Source organism: Heloderma suspectum, chromosome 3 (assembly GCF_057233095.1).
Source record: "Heloderma suspectum isolate Gila_16-S chromosome 3, 16-S_ref, whole genome shotgun sequence".
In the NCBI taxonomy this organism is placed as follows: Eukaryota; Metazoa; Chordata; class Lepidosauria; order Squamata; family Helodermatidae; genus Heloderma; species Heloderma suspectum.
Window position 1 is genome coordinate 256268334 of NC_139460.1, and position 22410 is coordinate 256290743.

General features: G+C 41.2%; 1 protein-coding gene across 1 annotated transcript in view; it reads right to left on the bottom strand.

Moving 5' to 3' along the window:
* SORCS3 (sortilin related VPS10 domain containing receptor 3) overlaps positions 1–22410 on the bottom strand; it is a 516588-nt gene that overhangs the window by 393787 nt on the left and 100391 nt on the right. Inside the window, exon 3 of the mRNA XM_084841986.1 lies at positions 12787–12886. Coding sequence (XP_084698112.1) covers positions 12787–12886 — 100 coding nt within the window. The remainder of the gene's footprint in view (positions 1–12786; positions 12887–22410) is intronic.

Genomic DNA, 22410 nt, shown 5'->3' on the forward strand with positions numbered 1-22410 from the left:
TTGAACCGACAACATGATCCTGGCATATAATTGCACAGGAAGAAAAATACTAATGATAGAAGTTTTTTTAAAAAAGAAAGTCAAAGCTTACTAAGGGCACAATCCTATGCATGTTTAGAGAGAGAGAAAGGCCTAGAACTCCCAGCATGCCCAGCATGCTGAAAGTTGTAGGCCTAGTGAAAGAAACACCATTAGCTAAAAGTGAAACTGCACATAGCCAGGAGTTCCGGGCATGTAAACGTGATTATGTAGATTGTGTGAGCCTAGCTTGAATCTGATGAGTAGCCAATAAATGACTTTCTCTGCCCTTATGCAGCATTTTGTATCCAATCTACTGTTGCCAAATGTGCCTTTGTCTGTATCCAGGTATAAATATTCTAAGAATTACTTTTTTATTAAGTGGATCCATGGACCCTCTTCCATTCATGTCTGTCTGTCTTTTATTCAGCTGAACAATAAAAGTGAATGCTTGGAAATAAAGAGAAGATACATTTTTTTTCTTTAACAGCCGTTTTTCTGTCTAAACATGCATAGGATTGTGCTTTAAGTAACTTAGAAATGGAATGTGAAGCCAGACAAATTCTTAATAAGGGCAGTGACTGATCATGGAAACAACTTCCTTAAAATGTGTTAGCCTGATAGTATTTGTCAATTACTGCTAACCAACTAACCAACTGTATGTGACCCTAATCCTTTCATTGTCCCTGAACTCTGATTACGAGAACCTAGATACGTAATGCTGAAGATCTGATCTGTTAGTGGACATCCTTTTTTTCAGTAACCCCTTTCTTATAGTTCTAAAAACGGAAATATCAAGGCTGCGCCAGATATTCACAAGTGAATATTTTCAGCATGACAGTGGAGCTTCTAGGCACAACAAATTGTCCCTGAACCACTCCTCTTCCTCACCTCTTTCATTGCTATTACAGTGCTGTTTACTGCCCAATCAACGGCTGTTTTGGAGGCTCTTAAAAAAAAAAAAAACCCAAGCAGGGAAGAACACAACTGGGGCTACTGTATCCCAACCAATTAAGGATTATGAGGTGAAATGATGTCACAATGCCATGACAACACAACATAGCCAATCAGTTGATTGAAGAGAAAGCTTTAGCATCATGGAAATTATGTTTGCCAAAGACTAAGATACAGAAGAGTATTTAGTTGAACAGCAGGTGGGATTTTTCTCTACTATCCAGCTCCTTGTCCCTATCCTGAAACACACAGGCACTAATTGTGGCCCCGTTTCATATTCTTTCTTTCCTTAATTAAAAATTTTCAACTTACAAATGGAGGAATTCAAATTTAGAAAGTTTATGCAAATGTGCACAATATGCATTATTTATTTTAATCAAAATATTGGATTGTGTTTGCAGAAATTGGTTTTAACATTTATTTCTTAATCCTCTTTAATTAACAGATTTTAGATGCTCAATTCCTTGGGATGGTAGAGTGCTTATGAATCTCTTTCCAGCAGAAGTAGGATGACCTGCCTGAGCTGAGTATGTTTTTCCCCCACAAGAGCACAGTACAGCTTAGAGGCATGTCCCAGAGAGACTAATGGGTGCTGGACAAAATTGAGGAGTCTTCAATTCACTTTGAAGACCAGGTTATATAGCCTTCCTCTTAGTGTGAGCTGAACAGTTAACAATTTCTCAGTAAACGTATTTTGTTGAGCCTAAGGAAAAGATTAGAAATAAAAGGCAGGAGAAAAACAGTTCCATTATCCCTTCCCTTTGGCTCCAATTCAGCCTGCAATGGGGTGATTGTTTGCTCCCTCTATTATAAATACGTTCTCTTCCAGATCAAAATACTGTGTGTCAGTTTGTAGCACATACTGTTCAAAAGTTGTGATAAGGATGAAGAGGGGCGAGAGAAACCTCCCATGTGCTAAACGGATCTAGTAAACTCGCACTCCAGAGCACTTCTCCCTCCCCACCACTTGCTTTGGATGCAATATCAGAACACTAAACAAATTATAAATGACAAACAGGCATGCCACGGGTGGGTGGCATTTCATCTCACTTGGCACTGCTAAGTGTCAAGTGTGTCCAGAAAACTGCAGCCTCATCATACCATTGCCCAGGTGGAATACTTAAAAAATAAATACATCAGCAGCAGTATTTTAGCTGGGATTAATTTGAGCAGAAGAGAAAGAATACATATACACAAAGGTCCATGCTCAAGCACAAACAGGATAGAATTTTTGGGAAATGCAAATAACGTCTATGGCTTTCCTGCTGTGCATGCATAGCTCTCGAGGGACAAGGCCTCAAGACTGATGCTGGCATGCCAAACTGAGGATTTTGCTTTCTCCCCCTGTTAATTTCTTTTTAAATCTCTAGTTCTTTCCATCTTGTTTATGAAGAAATTCATGACGTTTGGTCAATTTTTATCCAAAAAACGAACCAAAAGGAATTCTCACCTATTCGTTCTCCTCAATCCATGCTGTAGCATAAAACTAGAAGCATAAGATGTATTCTAGTAAGAGGCCCAGAACACCATTGCAATGACACAGGAATCCAGCCTACATGGTCCAATAATTATCCTTTTCCTGGATGAATGGGCAGATGACCAGGGTGTGGTGAAGACCTCAGTGTATGCGGACTGTGAGGACTAGGTATGCCTCATGAGTACGCTGATCCCAAAATAATCATCATGCAGTTCCAAGTAGGGGTGTATGGATTGTGCTAAGTGTGTTCCATCTGTGTTTGGCAGATTGGCAGGTGTCTTTTTATCCATCATCCACTCATTGGCAGAACTGGATTTGGGGGGCGGGGCGGGATGTATGAGAATTTCATTCCACTTGCGCAAGTGCACATTAGCACTAAGGAGCACTGAAATGAGTTAATTCCACAAGTCCACATGACTCGGAAAAAGCCAATCCGCTGCAGAATCCATGGGTCAGATTCACAGAAATCGAAATTCATTTGAAGCCATTGAGGACTTCTCCAACATTCCAAGTTCCAAGTGCCACAGAAGTGAGTTCTATATACCTGCTATGGCCAATGTGCTTTAATCTTATACAAATGAGGGGGGAAAACGGTTCTGTTGCTTCACACATTGTCCATCCATTCCATTGTCTGTCCATTCTATCCATATCCATGTGGGAGGAGGGTCAAATGTAAACACATGAATCTCTGAAGGTTTGCCTACCCCAGCTGGTTTTCCTTTCACACAATATGGTCCACACATTATTCCTGGTTAGTCTTCCTACCCTCCATCTGATTACACATCCCATGTTTTGCCCAATGAAGTCTGGAGAAACACAGTGCAATGTCTCCATTCCTACTTATTACCATGCTTCACTTCCTCCTCTACTGTCAGGACCAGATGGGGATCCCATCAACAACATCAAAGTTGCTGGGCAGTAAGTGAATAATATGTGGGTGCAGGGGAGGGAAGTTGCCAAAAGCCACACAATTAGTCTTGCAGCAGAGCAGAGATTTGACTTGAGGTCTCACAGGTCAAGACCTAACACTTAGCCACTAGACGACACTGGCTTTCAGAAACCTTCTGATGTCTGCCAGCCATTACCTTAAGTAATGTGATGTGCTGAGGTTCTTTGAGTCTCCAAAGCAGCACGGGGAAGGAAAGAGCAGGAGCTACCTTGGGTCCTCCTACATCATTTATCTCTGATTTGCTTTGGGGCCCTACATGGAAAACAGTGGCAGACATGTTTGCTATTAGCAGAGTGATTACTCATGGCCCAGGGAACATCAGTTTATGATAGATGCTTCTCCTTCTGAAATTTGTTACAGATCCCTGAGTCTCAATCCATCCTGTAGTTTAGATCAAGCTACAATAACTCATTTGGAGTAGAGTTGCACCAGATGCTGCTTTGCTTGGTTTCTGATGCAAATCATCTGTCAGCAGTATGCTCATGAAATGAAAAACGTGCCTCGGAATATGCTTTTCTGATTCGAGCCCCTTAACAGAGGTGGGGAAGTCTCAGAGTAACAAGCACTCTGGCTTCCTGTTATAAATAGAAAATATAATTGTGCGGGAGGAAACCTCTAGCCACGTAGCAGTTTGCATGCATCAGGAAGCTTCCAATGCTGATCAGAACTGTGCTATCTTGGCAATAATTAAGCATAGATTCTCTGGAGTTAAAAACCAAAGGTCTTTGCCACATGATCAATAAAGGAGAAACTCACTCAGATTTTAAACATAAAAGCTGAAAGCCGGCAACAGTTACACAGGCATAAGCTGTGCTGAAATCAGCTGTGTGCAGCTGTCTGGAAATGCGGCATCCATGACGTTACTGTTGAGCCAGTGCTGTCTGCAGCGAAGAGGGGACAATTGTGCATACTTGTTCAAACCAAGCTCTTGTGGGTGGAACAATGCCTTATAAACAACACAAGGCTCTGCTGAAACAGTTAGCCTGTTTCAAGTTTCTTCCTCCTCTCGAACTTGTAGGGCAATAGCTCTTATGTCCTGACATTATTGTGCTATGTGATTTCCCATTCCACGTCATTGGCTGCAGCATGGGTGGGGAAACACCCAATGTAATGACATCAGAAGGGTAAGTGGTAACTTCAGAAGGGGAGGGTGGAACCTGACTATAAGCTGCCATTTTCAGGAGCAGCCCCACATTTCCAGTAATGGGTTGTTCTGCCCCAAAATAAAAGGGATTACATCGGCCAAAATGCAATTTGTAATCAAGAGTTCTTAATGTGTAGCAGAGGCCTCATTGTCTGAAATTGCTTTTCTGGGTTACTGTTTCCCTCACAGATCCCTAGATTCAGTGTAATCTGAGGCAAATAGTGATTATTTTATTTGAAATTTCCACTCATCAGAATTTAGTGGTTTCCCTTTGGTCATCTAGATTGATGAGTCTTTTAGATCAGTAAAAGATCAGTATTTTATTCTGGCAATATGATTTTAAAGAGTTAAGAATTATTATGTGGCTCTATATGCACATTTTCTCATGTTTTATTAATCTTTTGGATCATCACCATGTGTTTGTTTTGCAAAATCGCCTGCATACATATTGTTAAAGGAATTTAATGGCAATATATATTCTATGCCTCTCAAATATTGGTACAATATTAACTTAGCAACCAGATTAGGTCACTTGAGATAATTGGTATTGAGCAAAACTGATCAACCCCCCTCCAATCAAATGTTTAGCCGACTCATAACTTGATGGAGCTCACATCCCCATGATGTTTTGTATGTATGTATGTATGTATTAAAAGGAAAATATATGGCCCACAACCATAAATGAAAAGTCATACAGAATCACTGTTCAGTTTTTTCCACTTTTGATGTAAGGTTTAGATTGCTTATTTCCCAAAAAGAAGTTAAGAACAGATTTAATTATCAGAGCCAATTATTCACCTGATCTTCCCTGACTGTAGCTATTATAAGAGCCACACGGCACTTAAACAAGGAATCATCCAAGCATCTCTTTAAAGGCAAGCATGTAAGGGATAAAGAAAAGAATCCACATCATTAAGAAAAAAATGGTCAAAGAAATCTATCTTTCATATAAAAAAAATTAAGAGCTGAAAACCTTGTGCTTTATGCTCTAATTGAGTTCTGGGTTTTGCTTTTCACCCAGGTACCTGAAACTTATATAACTGGCATTCCAATGGTTGCATAATTCTTATTTAACAGCTGAACAGAGGCATTTGGGGACGTCAGAGAAACCTGATAGGTAATTCCCGCTATAGTTCTTAGGATAGCTGAGACATAATTATCCTTCTGTCTAGTAAATCAATTAGGAAGGATGGATGTAACATTTTTCTCTTGCTTCTACTACTTCTTTACTCTTCTTCTGAGAACTAATGAGCAGAGAGTGGCAGCCACAGGGCTCAAAGCAATCAGGAGACAGGGTCTTTTCCTCCAGAGAGAACCCAGGCTTGACGACAAACTAATACACAACATTAAGAAAGGAACATCGGGGTTCCAATCCAAAGATCCATGAGACAAGCAGAAGGCTACTCTACACATGAGCTACTCTGTAAAAAGATCTGCACTCATGCACCCACAGAACAAAGGGGTCCATTCAGATAAGAAAATTCCAATCTACCCATCACTTGGCAATTGCAGAAGTCAATGAATTTACTTTGAAATTAGCTACGCCATTGCTCAGAGTGCATCATATGCCTGATCAACAGATAAACAAAGAGATCAAAAGCATGATGACAGAGTGAGATTGGACCATTGGTTCAATTGCAAGAGCTACCATGTATATGTATCCTGGAGCAGATAAGCTTGATTTGTATTCATGTTGATAAGAATGTTAGACCCATGGCCCATTTTCCACAGATTCTGGAATACATTTATGCTATATTAACTGCTGTGTGACTTTAGTGGGTTCTTTAGATGTTACTCTTCACTGTCTCTAATCACCGCTGCTACATGAAGTAAGATCAGAAGGGGATTTTGGCTCACACTCTTTCTTCTTGCTACTCCCCTGTCTCCTCATCCAAAGTAGAAGGTAATGTCTGAACCAGGAGATCCTGCAGTTATTTGAATACGGAATCTTCTTTGCTCTGGATATTTCACCTAGAGGTATTAAGAGACATTTAAAAGCACCTCAAAATACCAGTCTGCCTTCCAAAACATATCTCGTGGTGTCTTTGCCATCATGTCTATGCGATAATTTAAAGTAGTGCTGGCCCAGTGTTATGAATATTTGCACTGATGCAAAATGAGCTCATCTTGTCAGCAACTTCTTGCTGTTGGAGTGTGCATGTGTGTGTGTGTGGGGGGGGTCCACTTGCCATGATAGGGGACTTGATGAAAATTTCCAATCCTTCCAAAATGGCAACTTGCATTGAAAACTGACCATTGCAAAAACTCAATACAACGCTACCTTAAGGGTGCAATCCTATGCATGTTAAGACAGAAAAAGCCCTACAGCTCGCAGCATTCCCCAGCCAGCCATGCTGGAGTTGTAGGACTTCTTTCTGTCTAAACATGCATAGGATTACACCCTAAATCAATCATTAGATCTTATTTGCTACCTTCTGCAACACATAACCAATAAAGCATCAGACAGCAACTTCTGTTGCCCTCTAACGGCTTTCCCCTAGGTGATTAATGATGCTGGGCAAAAGCCTATTTTCACAGGTATCTGCTTTACTAAAACTCACAGCCACAATATTGGCCCAGTATGTAAGAACAAACAAACAAATAAAAAAGAATCAGGCACTACATTAGATCATTACATTTTTTAGAAATACTAATAAGATTTTTCTCAGTTTTAAAGTCTGGATTGAGCAATCTGAAAGCTGCTTTAATATTTCTCACTGTATTGCACTCTTCCGTGGAATAAGATGCCAAAATTAATTAGCAAATGAATACAGTTATTGACACCTTACAGGGGACCTTACAAAATGAAATTAAACAGATGTCTGTAGTAAAACCCAGATTGGGGGGATGGTGGGAGAGGGGGCAAGGGTAAAAGAGGTGATGGCTCTTAAGCCACTCAGTGCGCAATCCTATTGGGATAGTCAACAACCTCCAAAGTCAAGTCAGAGTCTGCCGAGCATCCTAGGCAGAGTGGGTGGAGTATGGAGTGGATCCTCTGCTCCGTGCTCCAGCTGCCCTGCTTTTGTGGCTAGATGGCCAATTTTGGCTGTCTAGCCAGGGTGCTTCGGAGTGGGATGGAGAGAGTGGAGTGCTTCAGAGCAGAAAGGGGGGTGGCAGATAGGAAGCTATGTAAAACGGCTTCTGTAGTCTCCTCCCCACCCCTGGGATGCCCCCTTTTTGCTCTCTCCATGCTCCATTTCTGAGCACAGAGACTGGCAAGAACTGTGCCACCTACAAGGCAGTGAGGAGGGGAGCATGGTTCCTGGCAACTGTGGTTGGAGCACTGGCTCTGACCTCAGTTCCTATAAACCACAATATCCTATGGCTCTATACACAATGTCTAGTGGCCATAGGATTGCTCTCCCCCTCTTGTAATCTCTTTCAAATTCTGGTGAAGACATTAAAACTATGGCCGAATAGCTAAGACTGTGAATGAAATCCAAAGGTTGAAGCTCAACCATTAATATGAGCAAATCCAATTACAAGATAACATAACAATTCAGATTACTGAGCTTCGGAACCGGTTCTTCTGTCTGCTTGTTCAGCTTCAGTTCAACACAGACAAATTATTTTGCAGGCTCTTATTTTCCCCAATTATAGTGTGCTGTTTTCTTTAGAGATGGACACACACTTCATGAAGCCTTAGCCAGGGTGAATCCAGTAGTTCACCACCCATCTAGAGCACTCACCCCAACTAAGAACTTCTATGAAAAACATGCTTTTAACATTGTGGTATGTCAAACTTCCATTTAATGAATAACGTTTCATTTCAGAATTCAAAAAATTATGTTAAAACAACAACAAACACAGTGGTGACTCATGCCTTCTATCTCCAAAGTAGGATGGCCAGGTGTTCTCTTTTACAGAAGACAGTCCTGTAAATGAGTAAGCTTAGAGCTGTGTTAGTATTAAGGATGTCAGAGCAATCCACAATTTTTATGCATCTGACCTACGGATGTACGGATTCCCCACCATCCATTCCACCACCTCGCCCAGGTGGGGAGGTGATCTGTTCCTCCCCCCCCCAGGAATCCTCTGGAGTGACTCCGCTCCACAAGGATTCCACAGAGCCACCTGGCTTGAGGGCCATTTACCTGCTGGACCCGTTCCATTCTCCTCCACGCCGATCGCCATTTAAAAAAAAAAAATGGCGATCAGCAGGATGTGTCCATAGACCTATGCGCAAACTAGAGCTGTGAATCTTGTGTATAAGTCTATGGACACATAGACTTACATGAAAGATTCACAGCTCTAGTTTGTGTATAAGTCTATGGGCACATCCTGCCAATCGCCATTTAAAAAAAAATGGCGATCGGCATGGAAGCGAATGGGATGGGTCCAGGAGCAAGCAGCTGGAGCCATTCCATGCAGAATCCTCCTGGGGTGGAGGTAAGTGGGGCCGATTTGCCGCAGATTCCAGAGGCCAGATTCTTTCTCATCTGAATCCATGGAGGATTTCCCTAACATCCCTAATCTGATCCACTGATTCTGCAATGGACCAGTTTCCCCCTTTGGGGTGGATTCCATGGACTTGCAGACCATTCTTCTAACCTTCAGGAATTTTTGCAAAAGTTGTCATAGGAAGATACGGATTAAAAAACTGGCTGAAAATTCACATTTCTCTATGTGTGTATGGACCCCACCTACCTGGGACCACTGGGGGGGTCCGCGGGAGGGGAGACAATCTGGTCTTCCCCCCTGGAATCCTCCCCAGCCAGCTCCACTCCACGGCAAGTCCGCAGAGCTGCCGGCCGGGGCCGGTCGCTGCCAGACTTCTGGCCGCGGCTGGTCTACGGACACAAATGGCATCTGGCATAGTGGATGCCATTTGTGTGCCTCCCTTTGGCTGTGATAGGCTATGTAAAGATGTACATAGCCTATCACGGCCAAAGGGAGGCACACAAATGGCGTAGTGTATGCAAAATGGCATCCAGCATAACAGACGCCATTTGCGTGCATCCCTTTGGCCATGATAGGCTATGTAAAGATTTACGTAGCCTATCACGGCAAAAAGGGAAGGATGCAAATGGCGTCCGCTATGCTGGATGCCATTTTGCATCCGCACGGGGCAGCTGATGGACCTGGCCAGCTGATGGACCTGGTGCTAGCCTGCCAGGTAGGATCTAAGAATCCGGCCTCACTGGAGTCTATGGCGGAATTCTTCACCATCCCTACATTTCTCCCATAGGCTAAAGTGTGAAAGTGTGCATTTGGGGTGGGTTTGTACATTCTGTGGGAATTTACACATTTTTGCACGTGTGAATTTTTGCAAATTCACATTTGCTCAAATGCAGAAACAAAAATCCAATTCTGTCCACGGGCAAATGATGGAACAAAAGGTGCCTAACAACCTGTGAAAAACACACACAGAATGGATTTTATACAATCCATACATCCCTAGTTAGTACCTAGATTTTTTTTCCCTTTTAGCACCTTTTATCGATATAGTGATATACCTATATACGATTTAGTGATATACCTATATACGATTTAGTGAGGCCAGTAGATTACATAACTTCAACTGAATCAGCATATGTCTTAGCTGGATCAACATATGCCAATCCCGGTCTGTACATTCCTTAAAAATTATGCCTATGCCCTTGCCAAAGTCTTCCATGCCTGGTCTTTCACATGATTTGCCCAAGTAAGTTCTGGGCAAATCATGCAGGGTGGGGGAACAAGGAGTACGGATGGTGCAGGTGCCCGATTCCATCCAGGAATCTGGCGAAACCCCCACACACCCGCACCCCCAAACCGTGCTCACCGAGCCCCAGCCCCCACACGCCCCCTGCCCCTGCTCACTGAGCTGCCCACACTCACCCAGGCAGCAGCATCAAGCTCTGCAATCACCATTTTTTGGAAAAAATTGAGATCATGAAAAAGTGCATATTTGCATATATGCAAAATGGGGCTGTGAATCACCAAAGTATGCAAGGTTACAGGCATTTTCTTGCCTGTAATTTTGCATATATGGGCCATTCATGGCCCCATTTTGCATATACCCAAATGTGTGCGTTTTCGCAAATGTTCATATTTGCATATACATGAATATGCACATTTCAACGTATATGAAAAATGGGGCTATGAATGGCCCATATATGCAAGATTACAGGCAAGCAAATGCCTGCAATCTTGCCTATATGTGCTATTCATGGCTCCATTTGGCATTTATGTGAATATGCGCATTTTTGCAAATGCACATATTCGCATATATGCAAAATGGGGCCATGAATGGCCCATAAAGGCAAGATTACAGGCAAGCAAATGCCTGCAATCTTGCCTTTATGAGCCATTCATGGCCCCATTTTGCGTATATGCAAACGTGCAGTTTCACGATCACCGATTTATTTTTCAAAAAATGGTGATTGTGAAGCTTGATGAGGCTGCCTGGGTGAGTGCGAGCAGTTCTACAAGCAGCAGGGCATTCAAGCATGGGTCCAGCTTGCAGGAGAACCTGGACGGGGGGCACCCACCCATCCCTATTAAGAAGGGCTGTCTGGCAGCACAGTGCTGGTTCCAGAGTGAGCCATTACGTATTTACGGGTCTGAATTTTGGGAGGATTGGGGCTCAAGTCAAGATGGCCAGTTTTCAGAACTGGGAGGAGTTCTTTTCTGAACATAGACACACAGGGCAGAATCCAAAAGGATGTTTACACCCCCGCCAATTCTCCTACACCCCACCAATTCCATTGTGCCTGCAGCCTCCACCACTTGCACCATGTCTATTTAGCACTTCCGGGGCAACCTGAAATGAGCTGAAACACTTGTTTTTGGAAGGAGGCATGTTGGCAGAGGTCACATAAGGGAGTTCTGCTGACCTTCCTCCTTCCAGAAACAGATGTTTCCACTCGTTTGGGGGCTTCCTCTTGGAAGCACTATATCTCCCTTGCATGAGCAGTGGGTCCCACTTGCACAATGGAATTTGCAGGACCCACCATTTGTGGAAGGGAATTGGCAAGGTGGAAGGGAATCAGCAGGGGCGTAAGTGCTCCATTGGATTCTACCCACAATTTCAAATTTCAGCACCACCTCTAATAATCTTCTTTGCTATGGATCCTGAGGAAAACAGCTGAAATCACATGGCCATGAAAGATACTCCAGTCTATAGACTGAAATAGAAGCTGATGTGATTTGATTCCTTAACACCAACTAAGTCGAGATGACTGATGAGAATTCAGCCTGAGAAATTTAGGAAGAAAAAGGTTCCTCATAGATGTACCAGGACAAACTGTAGCTATGGCAATGCACCTGCTTAAAGATCCCTGGCAGAAAAATAAACATCAGTCTTGAACCTGGTGACCTGACAAGAGATGGAAAAATAATAGTAAAAATACTAACAGCAAAATATACCTTCAGACAGATATAGCAGTAGACCAAAATGGCACTTTGAAAATGATCAAATGTAATAGTTTCCAAGCTTTTCCCTCATGCAGCTCTGATGCTACCATTTAGTCATCTACTATGGCAATCTGTCTCTGACAACACAAGATAGATAAAAGCATCTGTTTTCTACCAGCTACCTGAATCAACATGATTACTTTATGTCAAGAAAGCAGGGAGGAAGAAAAATACTAACAAGTGACCCTGGATTCTCCCTTGGTAAGTCAGCAGAAGTTTAGAGTATATCACATGGGAAAGCACAAAACAGTGACATCATTCTCCTTCCTACACACTCCAATCACACACATGTATCTCTGTACTTGCCTCACACTCCATGCATATTCATATTTGTAACTTTGAACTCCTGACTTTTTGTATATAATCAAAACACCAGATGTGAACACTGAAATTTGAAATCTGAATTTCAACCATAGCAGATAAAATAGCAATGGGAAGATTGCAAGGAGGCAACAGAAGCCACATTTAGCTACTATTAAGGAATTAAGGAATTTTTTTTATTTTTTAAAGTAGCGGCATAGTCTATAGGAATAAGAACATAAAAACTGTAATGATGTCTTCAGGTACATCACATACGAGGCTTACGTTGGTTTATGCTCAAGTTGGGCTATACTGTATAGCAGCCTTCCCCAACCTGGCGCTCTCCAGATGTTTTGGACGTCAACTCCTGTCAGCATGTTATATTGCCTAGAAATATTCATATCAAAAGAAAAAAGAAATGGAGAAAACAAACCTTCCATTTTCCAAAGTATTTTGTGTTCTGGATAAGGAGCTGGAATTTTCAGACATATGAGTAGACCTTTTTTTGTTTCTACTTAATAACCTGTTAAAAAACAGCGTCCTTACCTTCCTCTTATTAGTAGGACTGACATAAAGGTAACTCAGCACTGTCTTCAATCCAACCTTGTCATTTAGCTTTTCGTAAGTAGTACCATAATCTGTGGACCTGAAATAAGGAGAAAAACACATCTAGTTACTCTTTGGCACTTCAAGCCGTTCTACTCATATCCATTTCACATTGATTGCTGTTGGACCTAGAATATCCAGACTAGAGAGGCCATGGGTCTGACCCTGTGCAGGAGTTTTCTTTCTGTAAAGCAATACTTTAACTTAAGGTGACTCTGAGTCTGTGTGACTAAATGTAGCCTTCAGTTTGTGAAAAGTAAAAATTTAAGCATAAGCTCATACATTATCCATGGTTGTGATCTCATTCAAACAGGCAGTTTTGCTTCCCCTCCCCCATGCTCCCCAAAGAACAAGGGTCACAGCCACAGGGCATTCCATGCAGGCAAGGCTGGCCCAGGTGCTACCTCAGGCAAAGGAAAAGATGCCCCCACCTAGGAATGTACAGACTGTGTAAAATCCGCTCTGTGTTTCGGATTGTCAGGAGCCTTTTGTTCCATCATCCACTCACAGACCGATGCAATTTTTTTTCGTCATGTGGAAAAATATGTAAGTAATTACATAAGAGGTTTCATAAGAATTTACATAAGATACCTTAGTACATAACTTTTAGTGTATTGTCTCCCATTCCATTCAACATTTCCTCAGCAGAAACTTGGGTATTTTCCTACGAATAAATATGCATAAATTTTGGGAAAGTAAAACAAAAAACAAAAGTTCATGGACTCTGCACAACCTGACAGGTTCATTCCACAGTGGATTCTGCAGGTTGGATTCTTAGAAATCCAAGCTCATTTTACTCTGTCTAGAATTTCTCCAGCATCCCTACCCCCACCCCATTTCCACATACAGAAGATAAGAGATACTTGAATCTTACTTCAGCACTGGGAATGTGACAGTGTCTCCCACTCCACATAAGGGCAGCAAGTAGGCTAACATGGCACACACAGCCTTGCCCTCCAACACCTTGTTGTCACACATCAGCATCTGCTGCCTGAAGTGGCTGCCTCATTCTGTCTATTGATAGGGCCGGCCTTGCATGCAGGGGCTTGTTTATACAACCTTATGATTTGTGGGCTCTTTCCTGTCTGAAAAGTGAGGGACAAACAGCATGAATCTGATCAGTGCACATCTAGGCCCCCATGTGGAATGTCCATCTCATGTGTTCTTTTAGGTATGTGTGGGAGTGCGTATACCCATTCTTCCCCTGCACAAATGAGAATGATGCAAGTAATTGGGCTTAAGATTTGGAGGTCTGTTACAGACAGAAAAATTCTCACAAACATCTCAGAGTAGTGATTTGTACTTCCCTTTCCACACAACATCAGGTTCTACAGGTTTTCACTTTCCATATGATTCTCAATTTTTAAAAAATGGTTATAAATTTGTAGGAATGATAACATGAAACTTATACACAGGATTGTGCACACACATTTGTGCATATTTCATACTTATACACAGGATTGTGCATATTGTGCATATTTCAAAGGTGCAGTCATAATGAGCAGGGAGTATCACTTAAAACAGGTATAGGAGATGGATCCAAGATAAATCATGAGGAAGCAGAGGGAACAATGAAAGCAGATAGTCAAGGATAAAAATTCATCTCTGATCAGCCAGATTGGCATCTTCAGAGTACTAAAATTAAAGCAACTACCTCAATGCCAGGCACTCTTATTCTGCCTGAGAAGAGAGGTATTGGTCCCTATGCTGGCAAAGCCTGAAAGATGCAACAGATGATCTGGAGGTGGCGTTCCCTGTTTGTGACTGGCAGGAAATGCTGATTCTGTCTGTAATGCCTTTTTCCCCTATACCTTCTCTTGTTCTCACTGTTCATTTCTTCTTTGTGAATGCTGAGAGGGGAGAGGTTTGCTCTTATTAAAAAAATAATGTATGAGAGTTAGCCATCTCAGACAGTTGCATCTGAAGTAGATCCTGTCTTGATATTCTGCACTGTCCTCACATTCCCTGTGGCAAGAAGCAAGATAACCTATTGCCAAATGTTTAGTTCCCCAAATTTCCATGACTGCAAAGGCACTTTCTACAGGCACTGCAATCCCAGAAGGATTTGTTAGCCATTAACAACAATTGTTCAAGCAACGTTATGATGATACATGAATGAGCTACTTGACATGCGTGGGTCAACTATTCTGTAATAACACACATACACACACATGCGTGCGCGCATGCATGCACACACACAACCTATACTTCAGGAACATTTGTTGGCATACAGTACCATCACAACCCTGTTATTTCCAGCCCTTTTTACCAGTTCCCAGTTGACTCCATATTCCTTTAGCAAACACTGAACATTTTTGCTAAATACTTGCTGCATTAGAAATGTACAGGTTAGTTATGCATCACTTGTTCAGGAAAAGTAAAACATTATACCCACTATTTGGAGTCAGATTACAAGGTCAATTGATTGTGGAATCCATAAGATGGGAGGTATAAATCAATATCACTGACCAGCTCTGTGATACCATGTCCTTTGCCAATTTCTGCAATTGGCTTTTAATCTTAAAATGGGCCAAGACAACTTGAGAAACCACAGATTTAAGAGCATTTGGTCAGGATCCAAATCCTGTACTCATCTATCTTGGTACTGAGAGCAGGCTTATTGCTGACAAGTGACCTCCCCTTAAAGCAGAACTTGGAATTAGAGTTCCTTGATGTATAAAGTTGAATACTGGTAATGTGGGAGCAATTAAATCCACAGCAGGAGACATCCAATGGTTGCAGATTCATAGGGTCAGGCAACTCTTAATAGATGAATATCCCTAAATGCTTTGTAATGGAAATAGCATGAGCACTAACATAGCTTTTTGACCTAACCCCACTAGCAGGGCTTAAGCTCTAAAGAATCCAGATGCATATTATCTGAGAGGAAGGATATGTAGGGATCCATTGGATGGTGTGAGAGGGGAAATGGGAGTGACAATGGGAGTGATTGCTAATTTATAGAGCTGAGCTGAAAAGGTGATATATTCTCTGCACACAAAAATTGCCTCCCATGTAAAACATCCCCCTCCAATTTGCCCAGTTGTTTGGAGAAGCTATAAAGTGGGGCAAACATGTTTTCTCTTTCAGAGTGAGTGCAAAAAATGTTGCCCTCATTCTGATTGCACATAATATCATCTAGGTTATGCATTCATTTAAAATATGAATGGAAAATGAAACAAATGCACCCCTATTCATTTTATGAATGTTCTAATGTAAAAAAAAAAAAATGAACACAAAGACTAAGTGCCCCATGATATCCTGATTAGCAAACTAGCTCAAAGTGGGCTAGATGAAACAACGATCAGGTGGATCCACAGTTGGCTACAGGATCGGACTCAAAGAGTGCTTGTCAATGAGATCTTCTCAAACTGAGGAGAGGTAATGAGTGGGATACTGCTGGGCTCAGTCCTGGGCCCAGTGCTCTTCAACATTTTTATTAATGACTTGGAGGAGGAGGTGCAGGGAATGCTGATCAAGTTTGCAGATGACACAAAATTGGGCAGGATAGCTAATACTTTGGAAGACAGAAACAAAATTCAAAGTGATCTTGATAGACTGGAGCACTAGGCAGAAATTAACAGAATGACATTTAATAGGGATAAATGCCAAGTTCTGCACCTAGGAAAAAGAAACCAAATGCACAGTTACAAGATGGAGAACACTTGGCTCAAAAATACTACAAGCAAGAAGGATCTTAGAATTGTAGATCACAAGCTGAATATGAGCCAACAATGTGATGTGGCTGCAAAAAAGGCAAATGCTCTTTTGGGCTGCATTAATAGAGGTATAGCTTCCAAATCTCATGAAGTACTAGTTCCCCTCTACTCAGCACTGGTTATGCCTCATCTGGACTACTATGTCCAGTTCTGGACACCACACTTTAAGAAGGATGCAGACAAGCTGGAGAGGGTTCAGAGGAGGGCAACAAAGATGATCAGGGAACTGGAAACAAAACCCTATGAAGAGAGACTGAAAGAACTGGGCATGTTTAGCCTTGAGAAGAGAAGACAGAGGGGAGATATGATAGCGCTCTTCAAGTACTTGAAAGGTTGTCACAGAAAGGAAGGCCAGGATCTCTTCTCGATCATCCCAGAGTGCAGGGCACAGAATAATGGGCCCAAGTTACAGGAAGCCAGATTCCAGCTGAACATCAGGAAAAAATTCCTGACTGTTAGAGCAATACAACAACGGAACCAATTACCTAGGGAGGTGGTGGGCTCTCCAACACTGGAGGCATTCAAGATGAAGCTGGACAGCCATCTGTCAGGGATGCTTTGACTTAGATTCCTGTACTGTGCAGGGCGTTGGACTCGACGGTCTTATAGGCCCCTTCCAACCCTACTATTCTATGGTTCGATGATTCGATGATTCGATGATTCATTTTAGTTTTTCACATGAGGGAGTAGTACATTGTCTGCAAAAGTCATGCTGTTTGGATATAAAATACCAAAAGTACAGGCACTGGAAGACAGGATGGATATCTTTTGAAACCAATGGCAAATTGAACATGAAAAGTGAAAGCAATGTAATTAAATGAAGGTAAAACAAAAACACACACAGCTAAAACTAAAATTATAATTGAATGTACATGGCTTTAAAAATGAACATGAAAACCAAAAATGAAACAAAACAAAATTCTGTTGCACACTCCTTACATCAACATGTGAGCCTAAGAGAGTTAACCCTATTTGCTTGCTTTTGAATAGTGCTAAAGGATCTGCTTAGAAAGAGGGCAAACTAGAGTGAATGGGCATGAAAGGGCACACTTTGGTGATCTTTGTCAGGAACCCCATTTTTGTACCAAAAATGATAATCCAGTCCACAAAAATTTGACACAGACCTACTAATTTCATTGGGCTTTCAAACAGAATGCAAATAATGAGTTAATAATTTGACAGTTTCTATTTCCCCACTTGCTATGCTTAGATCTTCTGAAAATACATCATACTTTGCAACAATACCGGCTGGTTACCCCTTAATGATCCCCATTCATTATCTGATTGTCTTTCATTTTTCTTACACTCTCAAGGAAAAAAGTAGAATGTAAGTATGATTCTTAGCAGCCTTTATCCCACAGAGGTATTTTGTACTGGAATGGTGGCTACTTCCAGCCTTTCAAAAATGGCCCATGAGGAAGCCTGAGAACTGAACACTTTACTATCATCTTTCATCTTAATATTTTTCAATATTTGACCACTCCAATTCTTAGTTCTTTTTTATGAAGTGTGGAAATGGCATTTATCAGCAAGACTGAGGTACAGAATGTCTTCAGTTTACTGACATTAACAAACATAAGGCCCAAGCATGGCCACCTGAAACATTTTGAAGGCTACCATGGTGAAAGAGAGTGAGTGACTGAAAATTTCAGTGTGACAGAGAATTTCATCAAAAGAGTGGTGTGTATCAGTTGTCTCCCAGCCAGAATCTGGTGACAAGAGCAGTCTTAGAGGAGCTTCTGAGGGAAGAAAAAAATAAGAAAACAAAGATACCAAAAACAAAAACTTAGGGGAAAAACCAGGCTTCTCAACACAGGTAATTGGAAAAAGCAGGATGTGGGGCACAAACTGAACAGAATCTTTGCTAATAAGCAGAAGATAGGGGTTAATGAGAATCATGAATACTGGAGGAAGAAGGGATACACCAGAGCCCAACATTTTAGAAAAGAAGCCCACCTGAGGCGGAACATCCCACAAGCACTGCTCCTCCTCCCTGCAATATAAATATAGCAATAATAAATTAAATAACTAACAATCACTAGCCTTTCACAACACCCGGCATTAGCTGCCTGAGGTGGCCACTTTACCCTGCTGAATGCTAGGTCCAGGGAAACTTGTCTTTGGTGAACAGGTTTATAGAAACATATGGGGCCTGCTGCAAGGGATGGATGGGGTTACTCAGTCTCCAACTGTAAGAAGGTATACAGCAGTCTACTGATTTGAGATGCATCTTCAGTCCCCCAACTCCCCAAACACTTTGATTTGTCATGGACAGCCATTTCTTAGCATATTAAGTCAGACTGCATCACACTGTCACACCATGTCCCACTACCATGTCTCCAGGTAATCAAGTCAGGTAAATACAAGAAACATAAATCTACAAAGAAGATGAACTACAAAGGCACAGATTTGTGAATGTTTTCAACAAGAGTTTTAAGACGCTTCTTCTTGTGTAAGGCTACTGGATTAGTGTGTATCTTTTCTGCATCACAAAGTAAGTTCAGAAAAAGACCAACATGAGCCCATGTTTTGTGAAGTAAATTGGACTGTTGGTCATTGGTTGAGTTCATATCCTCAGCAAAATTAGAACCAGTTATCCCAGTTCAAGCTGTGGTGCTTGTGATTTCCTCTTATTGATATTCAAATTGACCTATATTTTTTTTAACTGCACCTCAAATGATCCAAAATCTCCTAGGGTGCATATGGGGTGGGAGTGGGGGGAGAATGGCTTTAATTATTTTTAAATTGCAATCATTATTTTAATTATTATTATTTTTAAGGTTGTATTGTTGTATTTTACATGTATAATCCACTGCCATATGTATTATGAATAGAGGCATATAGTTTTAAATAAGATAAAATAAAACGAGATATCAGTGTAAGACTCTTATGGCTAAATAGGAAGAGGGGAATACTAAAACCTTGAGTGGAAAATGCCCAGAACAACATAACTACAATACTACATGCATTAAAAAGTACACACACAAAAGGATAAAGTTTGCTGGTTTCAGTGGGAATTGCACAGGTAAAAATTGAGGCATAGAACACTTCTGTTTAAATAAATAAATCAAGGTTCACCAGGAACTATAGTTTTATTTATTTATATTTATTGATTTTTTAAAAAATCTATACTGTTCCTTTATCACCAGAGGCAATCCCGGGGCAGTGAACATAAAATTATAAAAACAATATAACCATGAAAACCATAAAAAAAGCTATAATGACATCCATATGTATGGATTCCCTATGGGGAAATGAGGGTTTGCAATCCAAGACCCTTACTGGTAGACCTGAGGCAGCACATTCATATATTGAAATGATGCACTGTCATTTCCAGCAAATGAAGAGAAATGTGGGGGAAGACCTAGGAATGCACAGGAGGAGACAAGAGAGACACCATGGAGGAATAACTGGGAGATATAACGTCCATTCAAACGCCATGATTCTAAGCGTCTGAGCTTTTATGGTGGCATTTTCTCTATTTTGTTGTTTTGCTATGTCTTCCTTTATTGTGATTTTTGTGATTGACTGTTTTTAAATTGTGATTTTATTATTTTATTGTAAATCACTCTGAGGACAGCCTGTGAATAAAATAAAATAAAATAAGGCTTACATGATGCCTGTTGAATATTTTGGAGCAGCTGTAGCTATGGTCCCCACCATACACTCAGCCAGCAAGTGAGAGACACTTCTCTCTGGCGCAATTCCAAGCCACTGAGGGGCATGGGTGAATATTCCAACCACAGGTCCCAGGCCCTGGGATCTTTCCCACCTGATTGGCATCCCCATAAACATTCTCCCTTTCCTTCTATTATCTCAGTCCTTGCCAAGCTGTCAAAGTCTTTGGCAAACTGTGCACTGGATAGAGAATAAAGGGGTAGGCAACCTGTTGCTCTCCAGATGTTTTGGACGATAACTTCCATAATCCCTGACCATTAGGCCATGCTGGCTGGGGCTTATGAGAGTTGATGGTGCAAAACATCTGGAGGACACTAAGTTGCCTCCCCTGGACTGAGCTGTTTTTGAACAAAATACATTATGCTACTTTCTGGATTAGAAGGATATGTTTATTTTATTTATTTATTTATTTTTCATTTCTATACCGCCCAATAGCCGAAGCTCTCTGGTTCAAAAAAATATGTTCCCCACAACCCTGTCATCCAACCCTGCCTCAAAATTCAGCACAATTAAGAATTCTCTGTTTTCATTAAGAAATTTAAAATGAAACATTATTTATTCATTTATTTATTTATGGGTAGCTTACAAGAATTAAACATCTTGGTTTTAATATTGTTAGCTGCCTTGGGTGCCATTTTGGTGGAAAGGCAGGATATACGCTTCGGCTATTGGGTGGTATAGAAATAAATAAATAAATAACCAGAGAGAGGTTATTTACAGCTATAAAATGGTCTTGCCCATCTTGGGAGTAGGGTTGCTTTCAGAATTGCTATGCATGAATTTTGATAATACTGATCTGATCTGCTCCTCCTGGAGTAATGTGCAGATCGTAGTTTAGTTATCCATCAGCTTACACATTTACTAAATGAAGTAGTTCTTGGATTGTTTAAAAAAGTATCAAAATGCATTTTAAAATGTGTATTTTGAGAGAAAATATATTTGGAATGGGGTTTTTTAAGTATGCTTCAGATGTACATTTTTTGAGAGAAAATACATTTTAAAATCCATATTTAAGTAAATCTTTAAAGGCAAATTCTCATATGAATTTTTAAAACATATATTTAAGTATATATTTGTGGCAAGATAGTCTGAGAAAGGCACATTATACCCATCTTCTTCATTAGTTCCATTGGGATGTGCAGACTAAGGTAAGATTAACATTCAAGTTCTTTCCAGTTACATCACTTGGTACAGGTAGGTGGCAACCTTGCTTCTCTTACTAGGGAAGAGAGTTCCTCTTCCTATAAGTGACATTCCTATGCCAGCCACTCTGGTGTTTCTGGAGCCTCTGCTTCTTGCTTCCTTGGCAGAAGCTCGGAGATGCTCTAACCATCCATTAGAATGGGTGCACCAGTTGCATAATTCCCCTCCTACTATTAAACTCTCCCATTGATAGCTGACTCCAGGTTTGGCCCAGTAGCTTCCTGGAGTTGTTAGTTGCAAGCTCTTAGATGGCTCCTCCGATAGAAAGTCTAAGGTCAGGTTTCATGAGAACGGCACCATAATTCACTTGCAATACCCGATTGGCTGGAAGACCTGCAGAGAAATGAGGTGACACTGTTCTTGTCTCTCTGCAGAGGTCATCCCTTCTCCCCACTTTCATACTCTCCTTTTCTCCCACAGAGCTGCCTTTCTCCCTCTCTTCTCCCACCTGTGTTCTGCCTTTGCCCTCCTAGTTTCCTTCCTTTTAATTGTTTCACCCTCCTGCAGTTGCCTGCTATCTTTTCTTTCAGAACAGGCGGTCCTGCCCTCCTGAAGCTTCCTCCTGCCTTCCTGGAGGCCACTGAGTCATAGCGGTCTGTCACAATATTTAAACACAAATTCTTTTTTTAAAAAAATCCACAGATCAATGTGGAAATTGGATTTATTTATTTTATTTTATTTTATTTACAATATTTATATATCGCTCCTCATCCGAAGATTTAGGAGTGGTGAACAACATAAGAACAAAACAATGGTTAAAAGAGTTTAAAAAAGTTAAAACATTTTTAAAAAAACAAATCCCAACGAAGTGGAATTCAACAACTCACAGCTGGTCATGCAAGGAAGGCCTCTTGAAAGAACAACATCTTCAGGAGACGCCGGAAAGAACACAATGTTGGCGCCTGCCTGACCTCTAAAGGCAGGGAATTCTATAGGAAGGGGGCCACCACACTGAAGGCTCTTC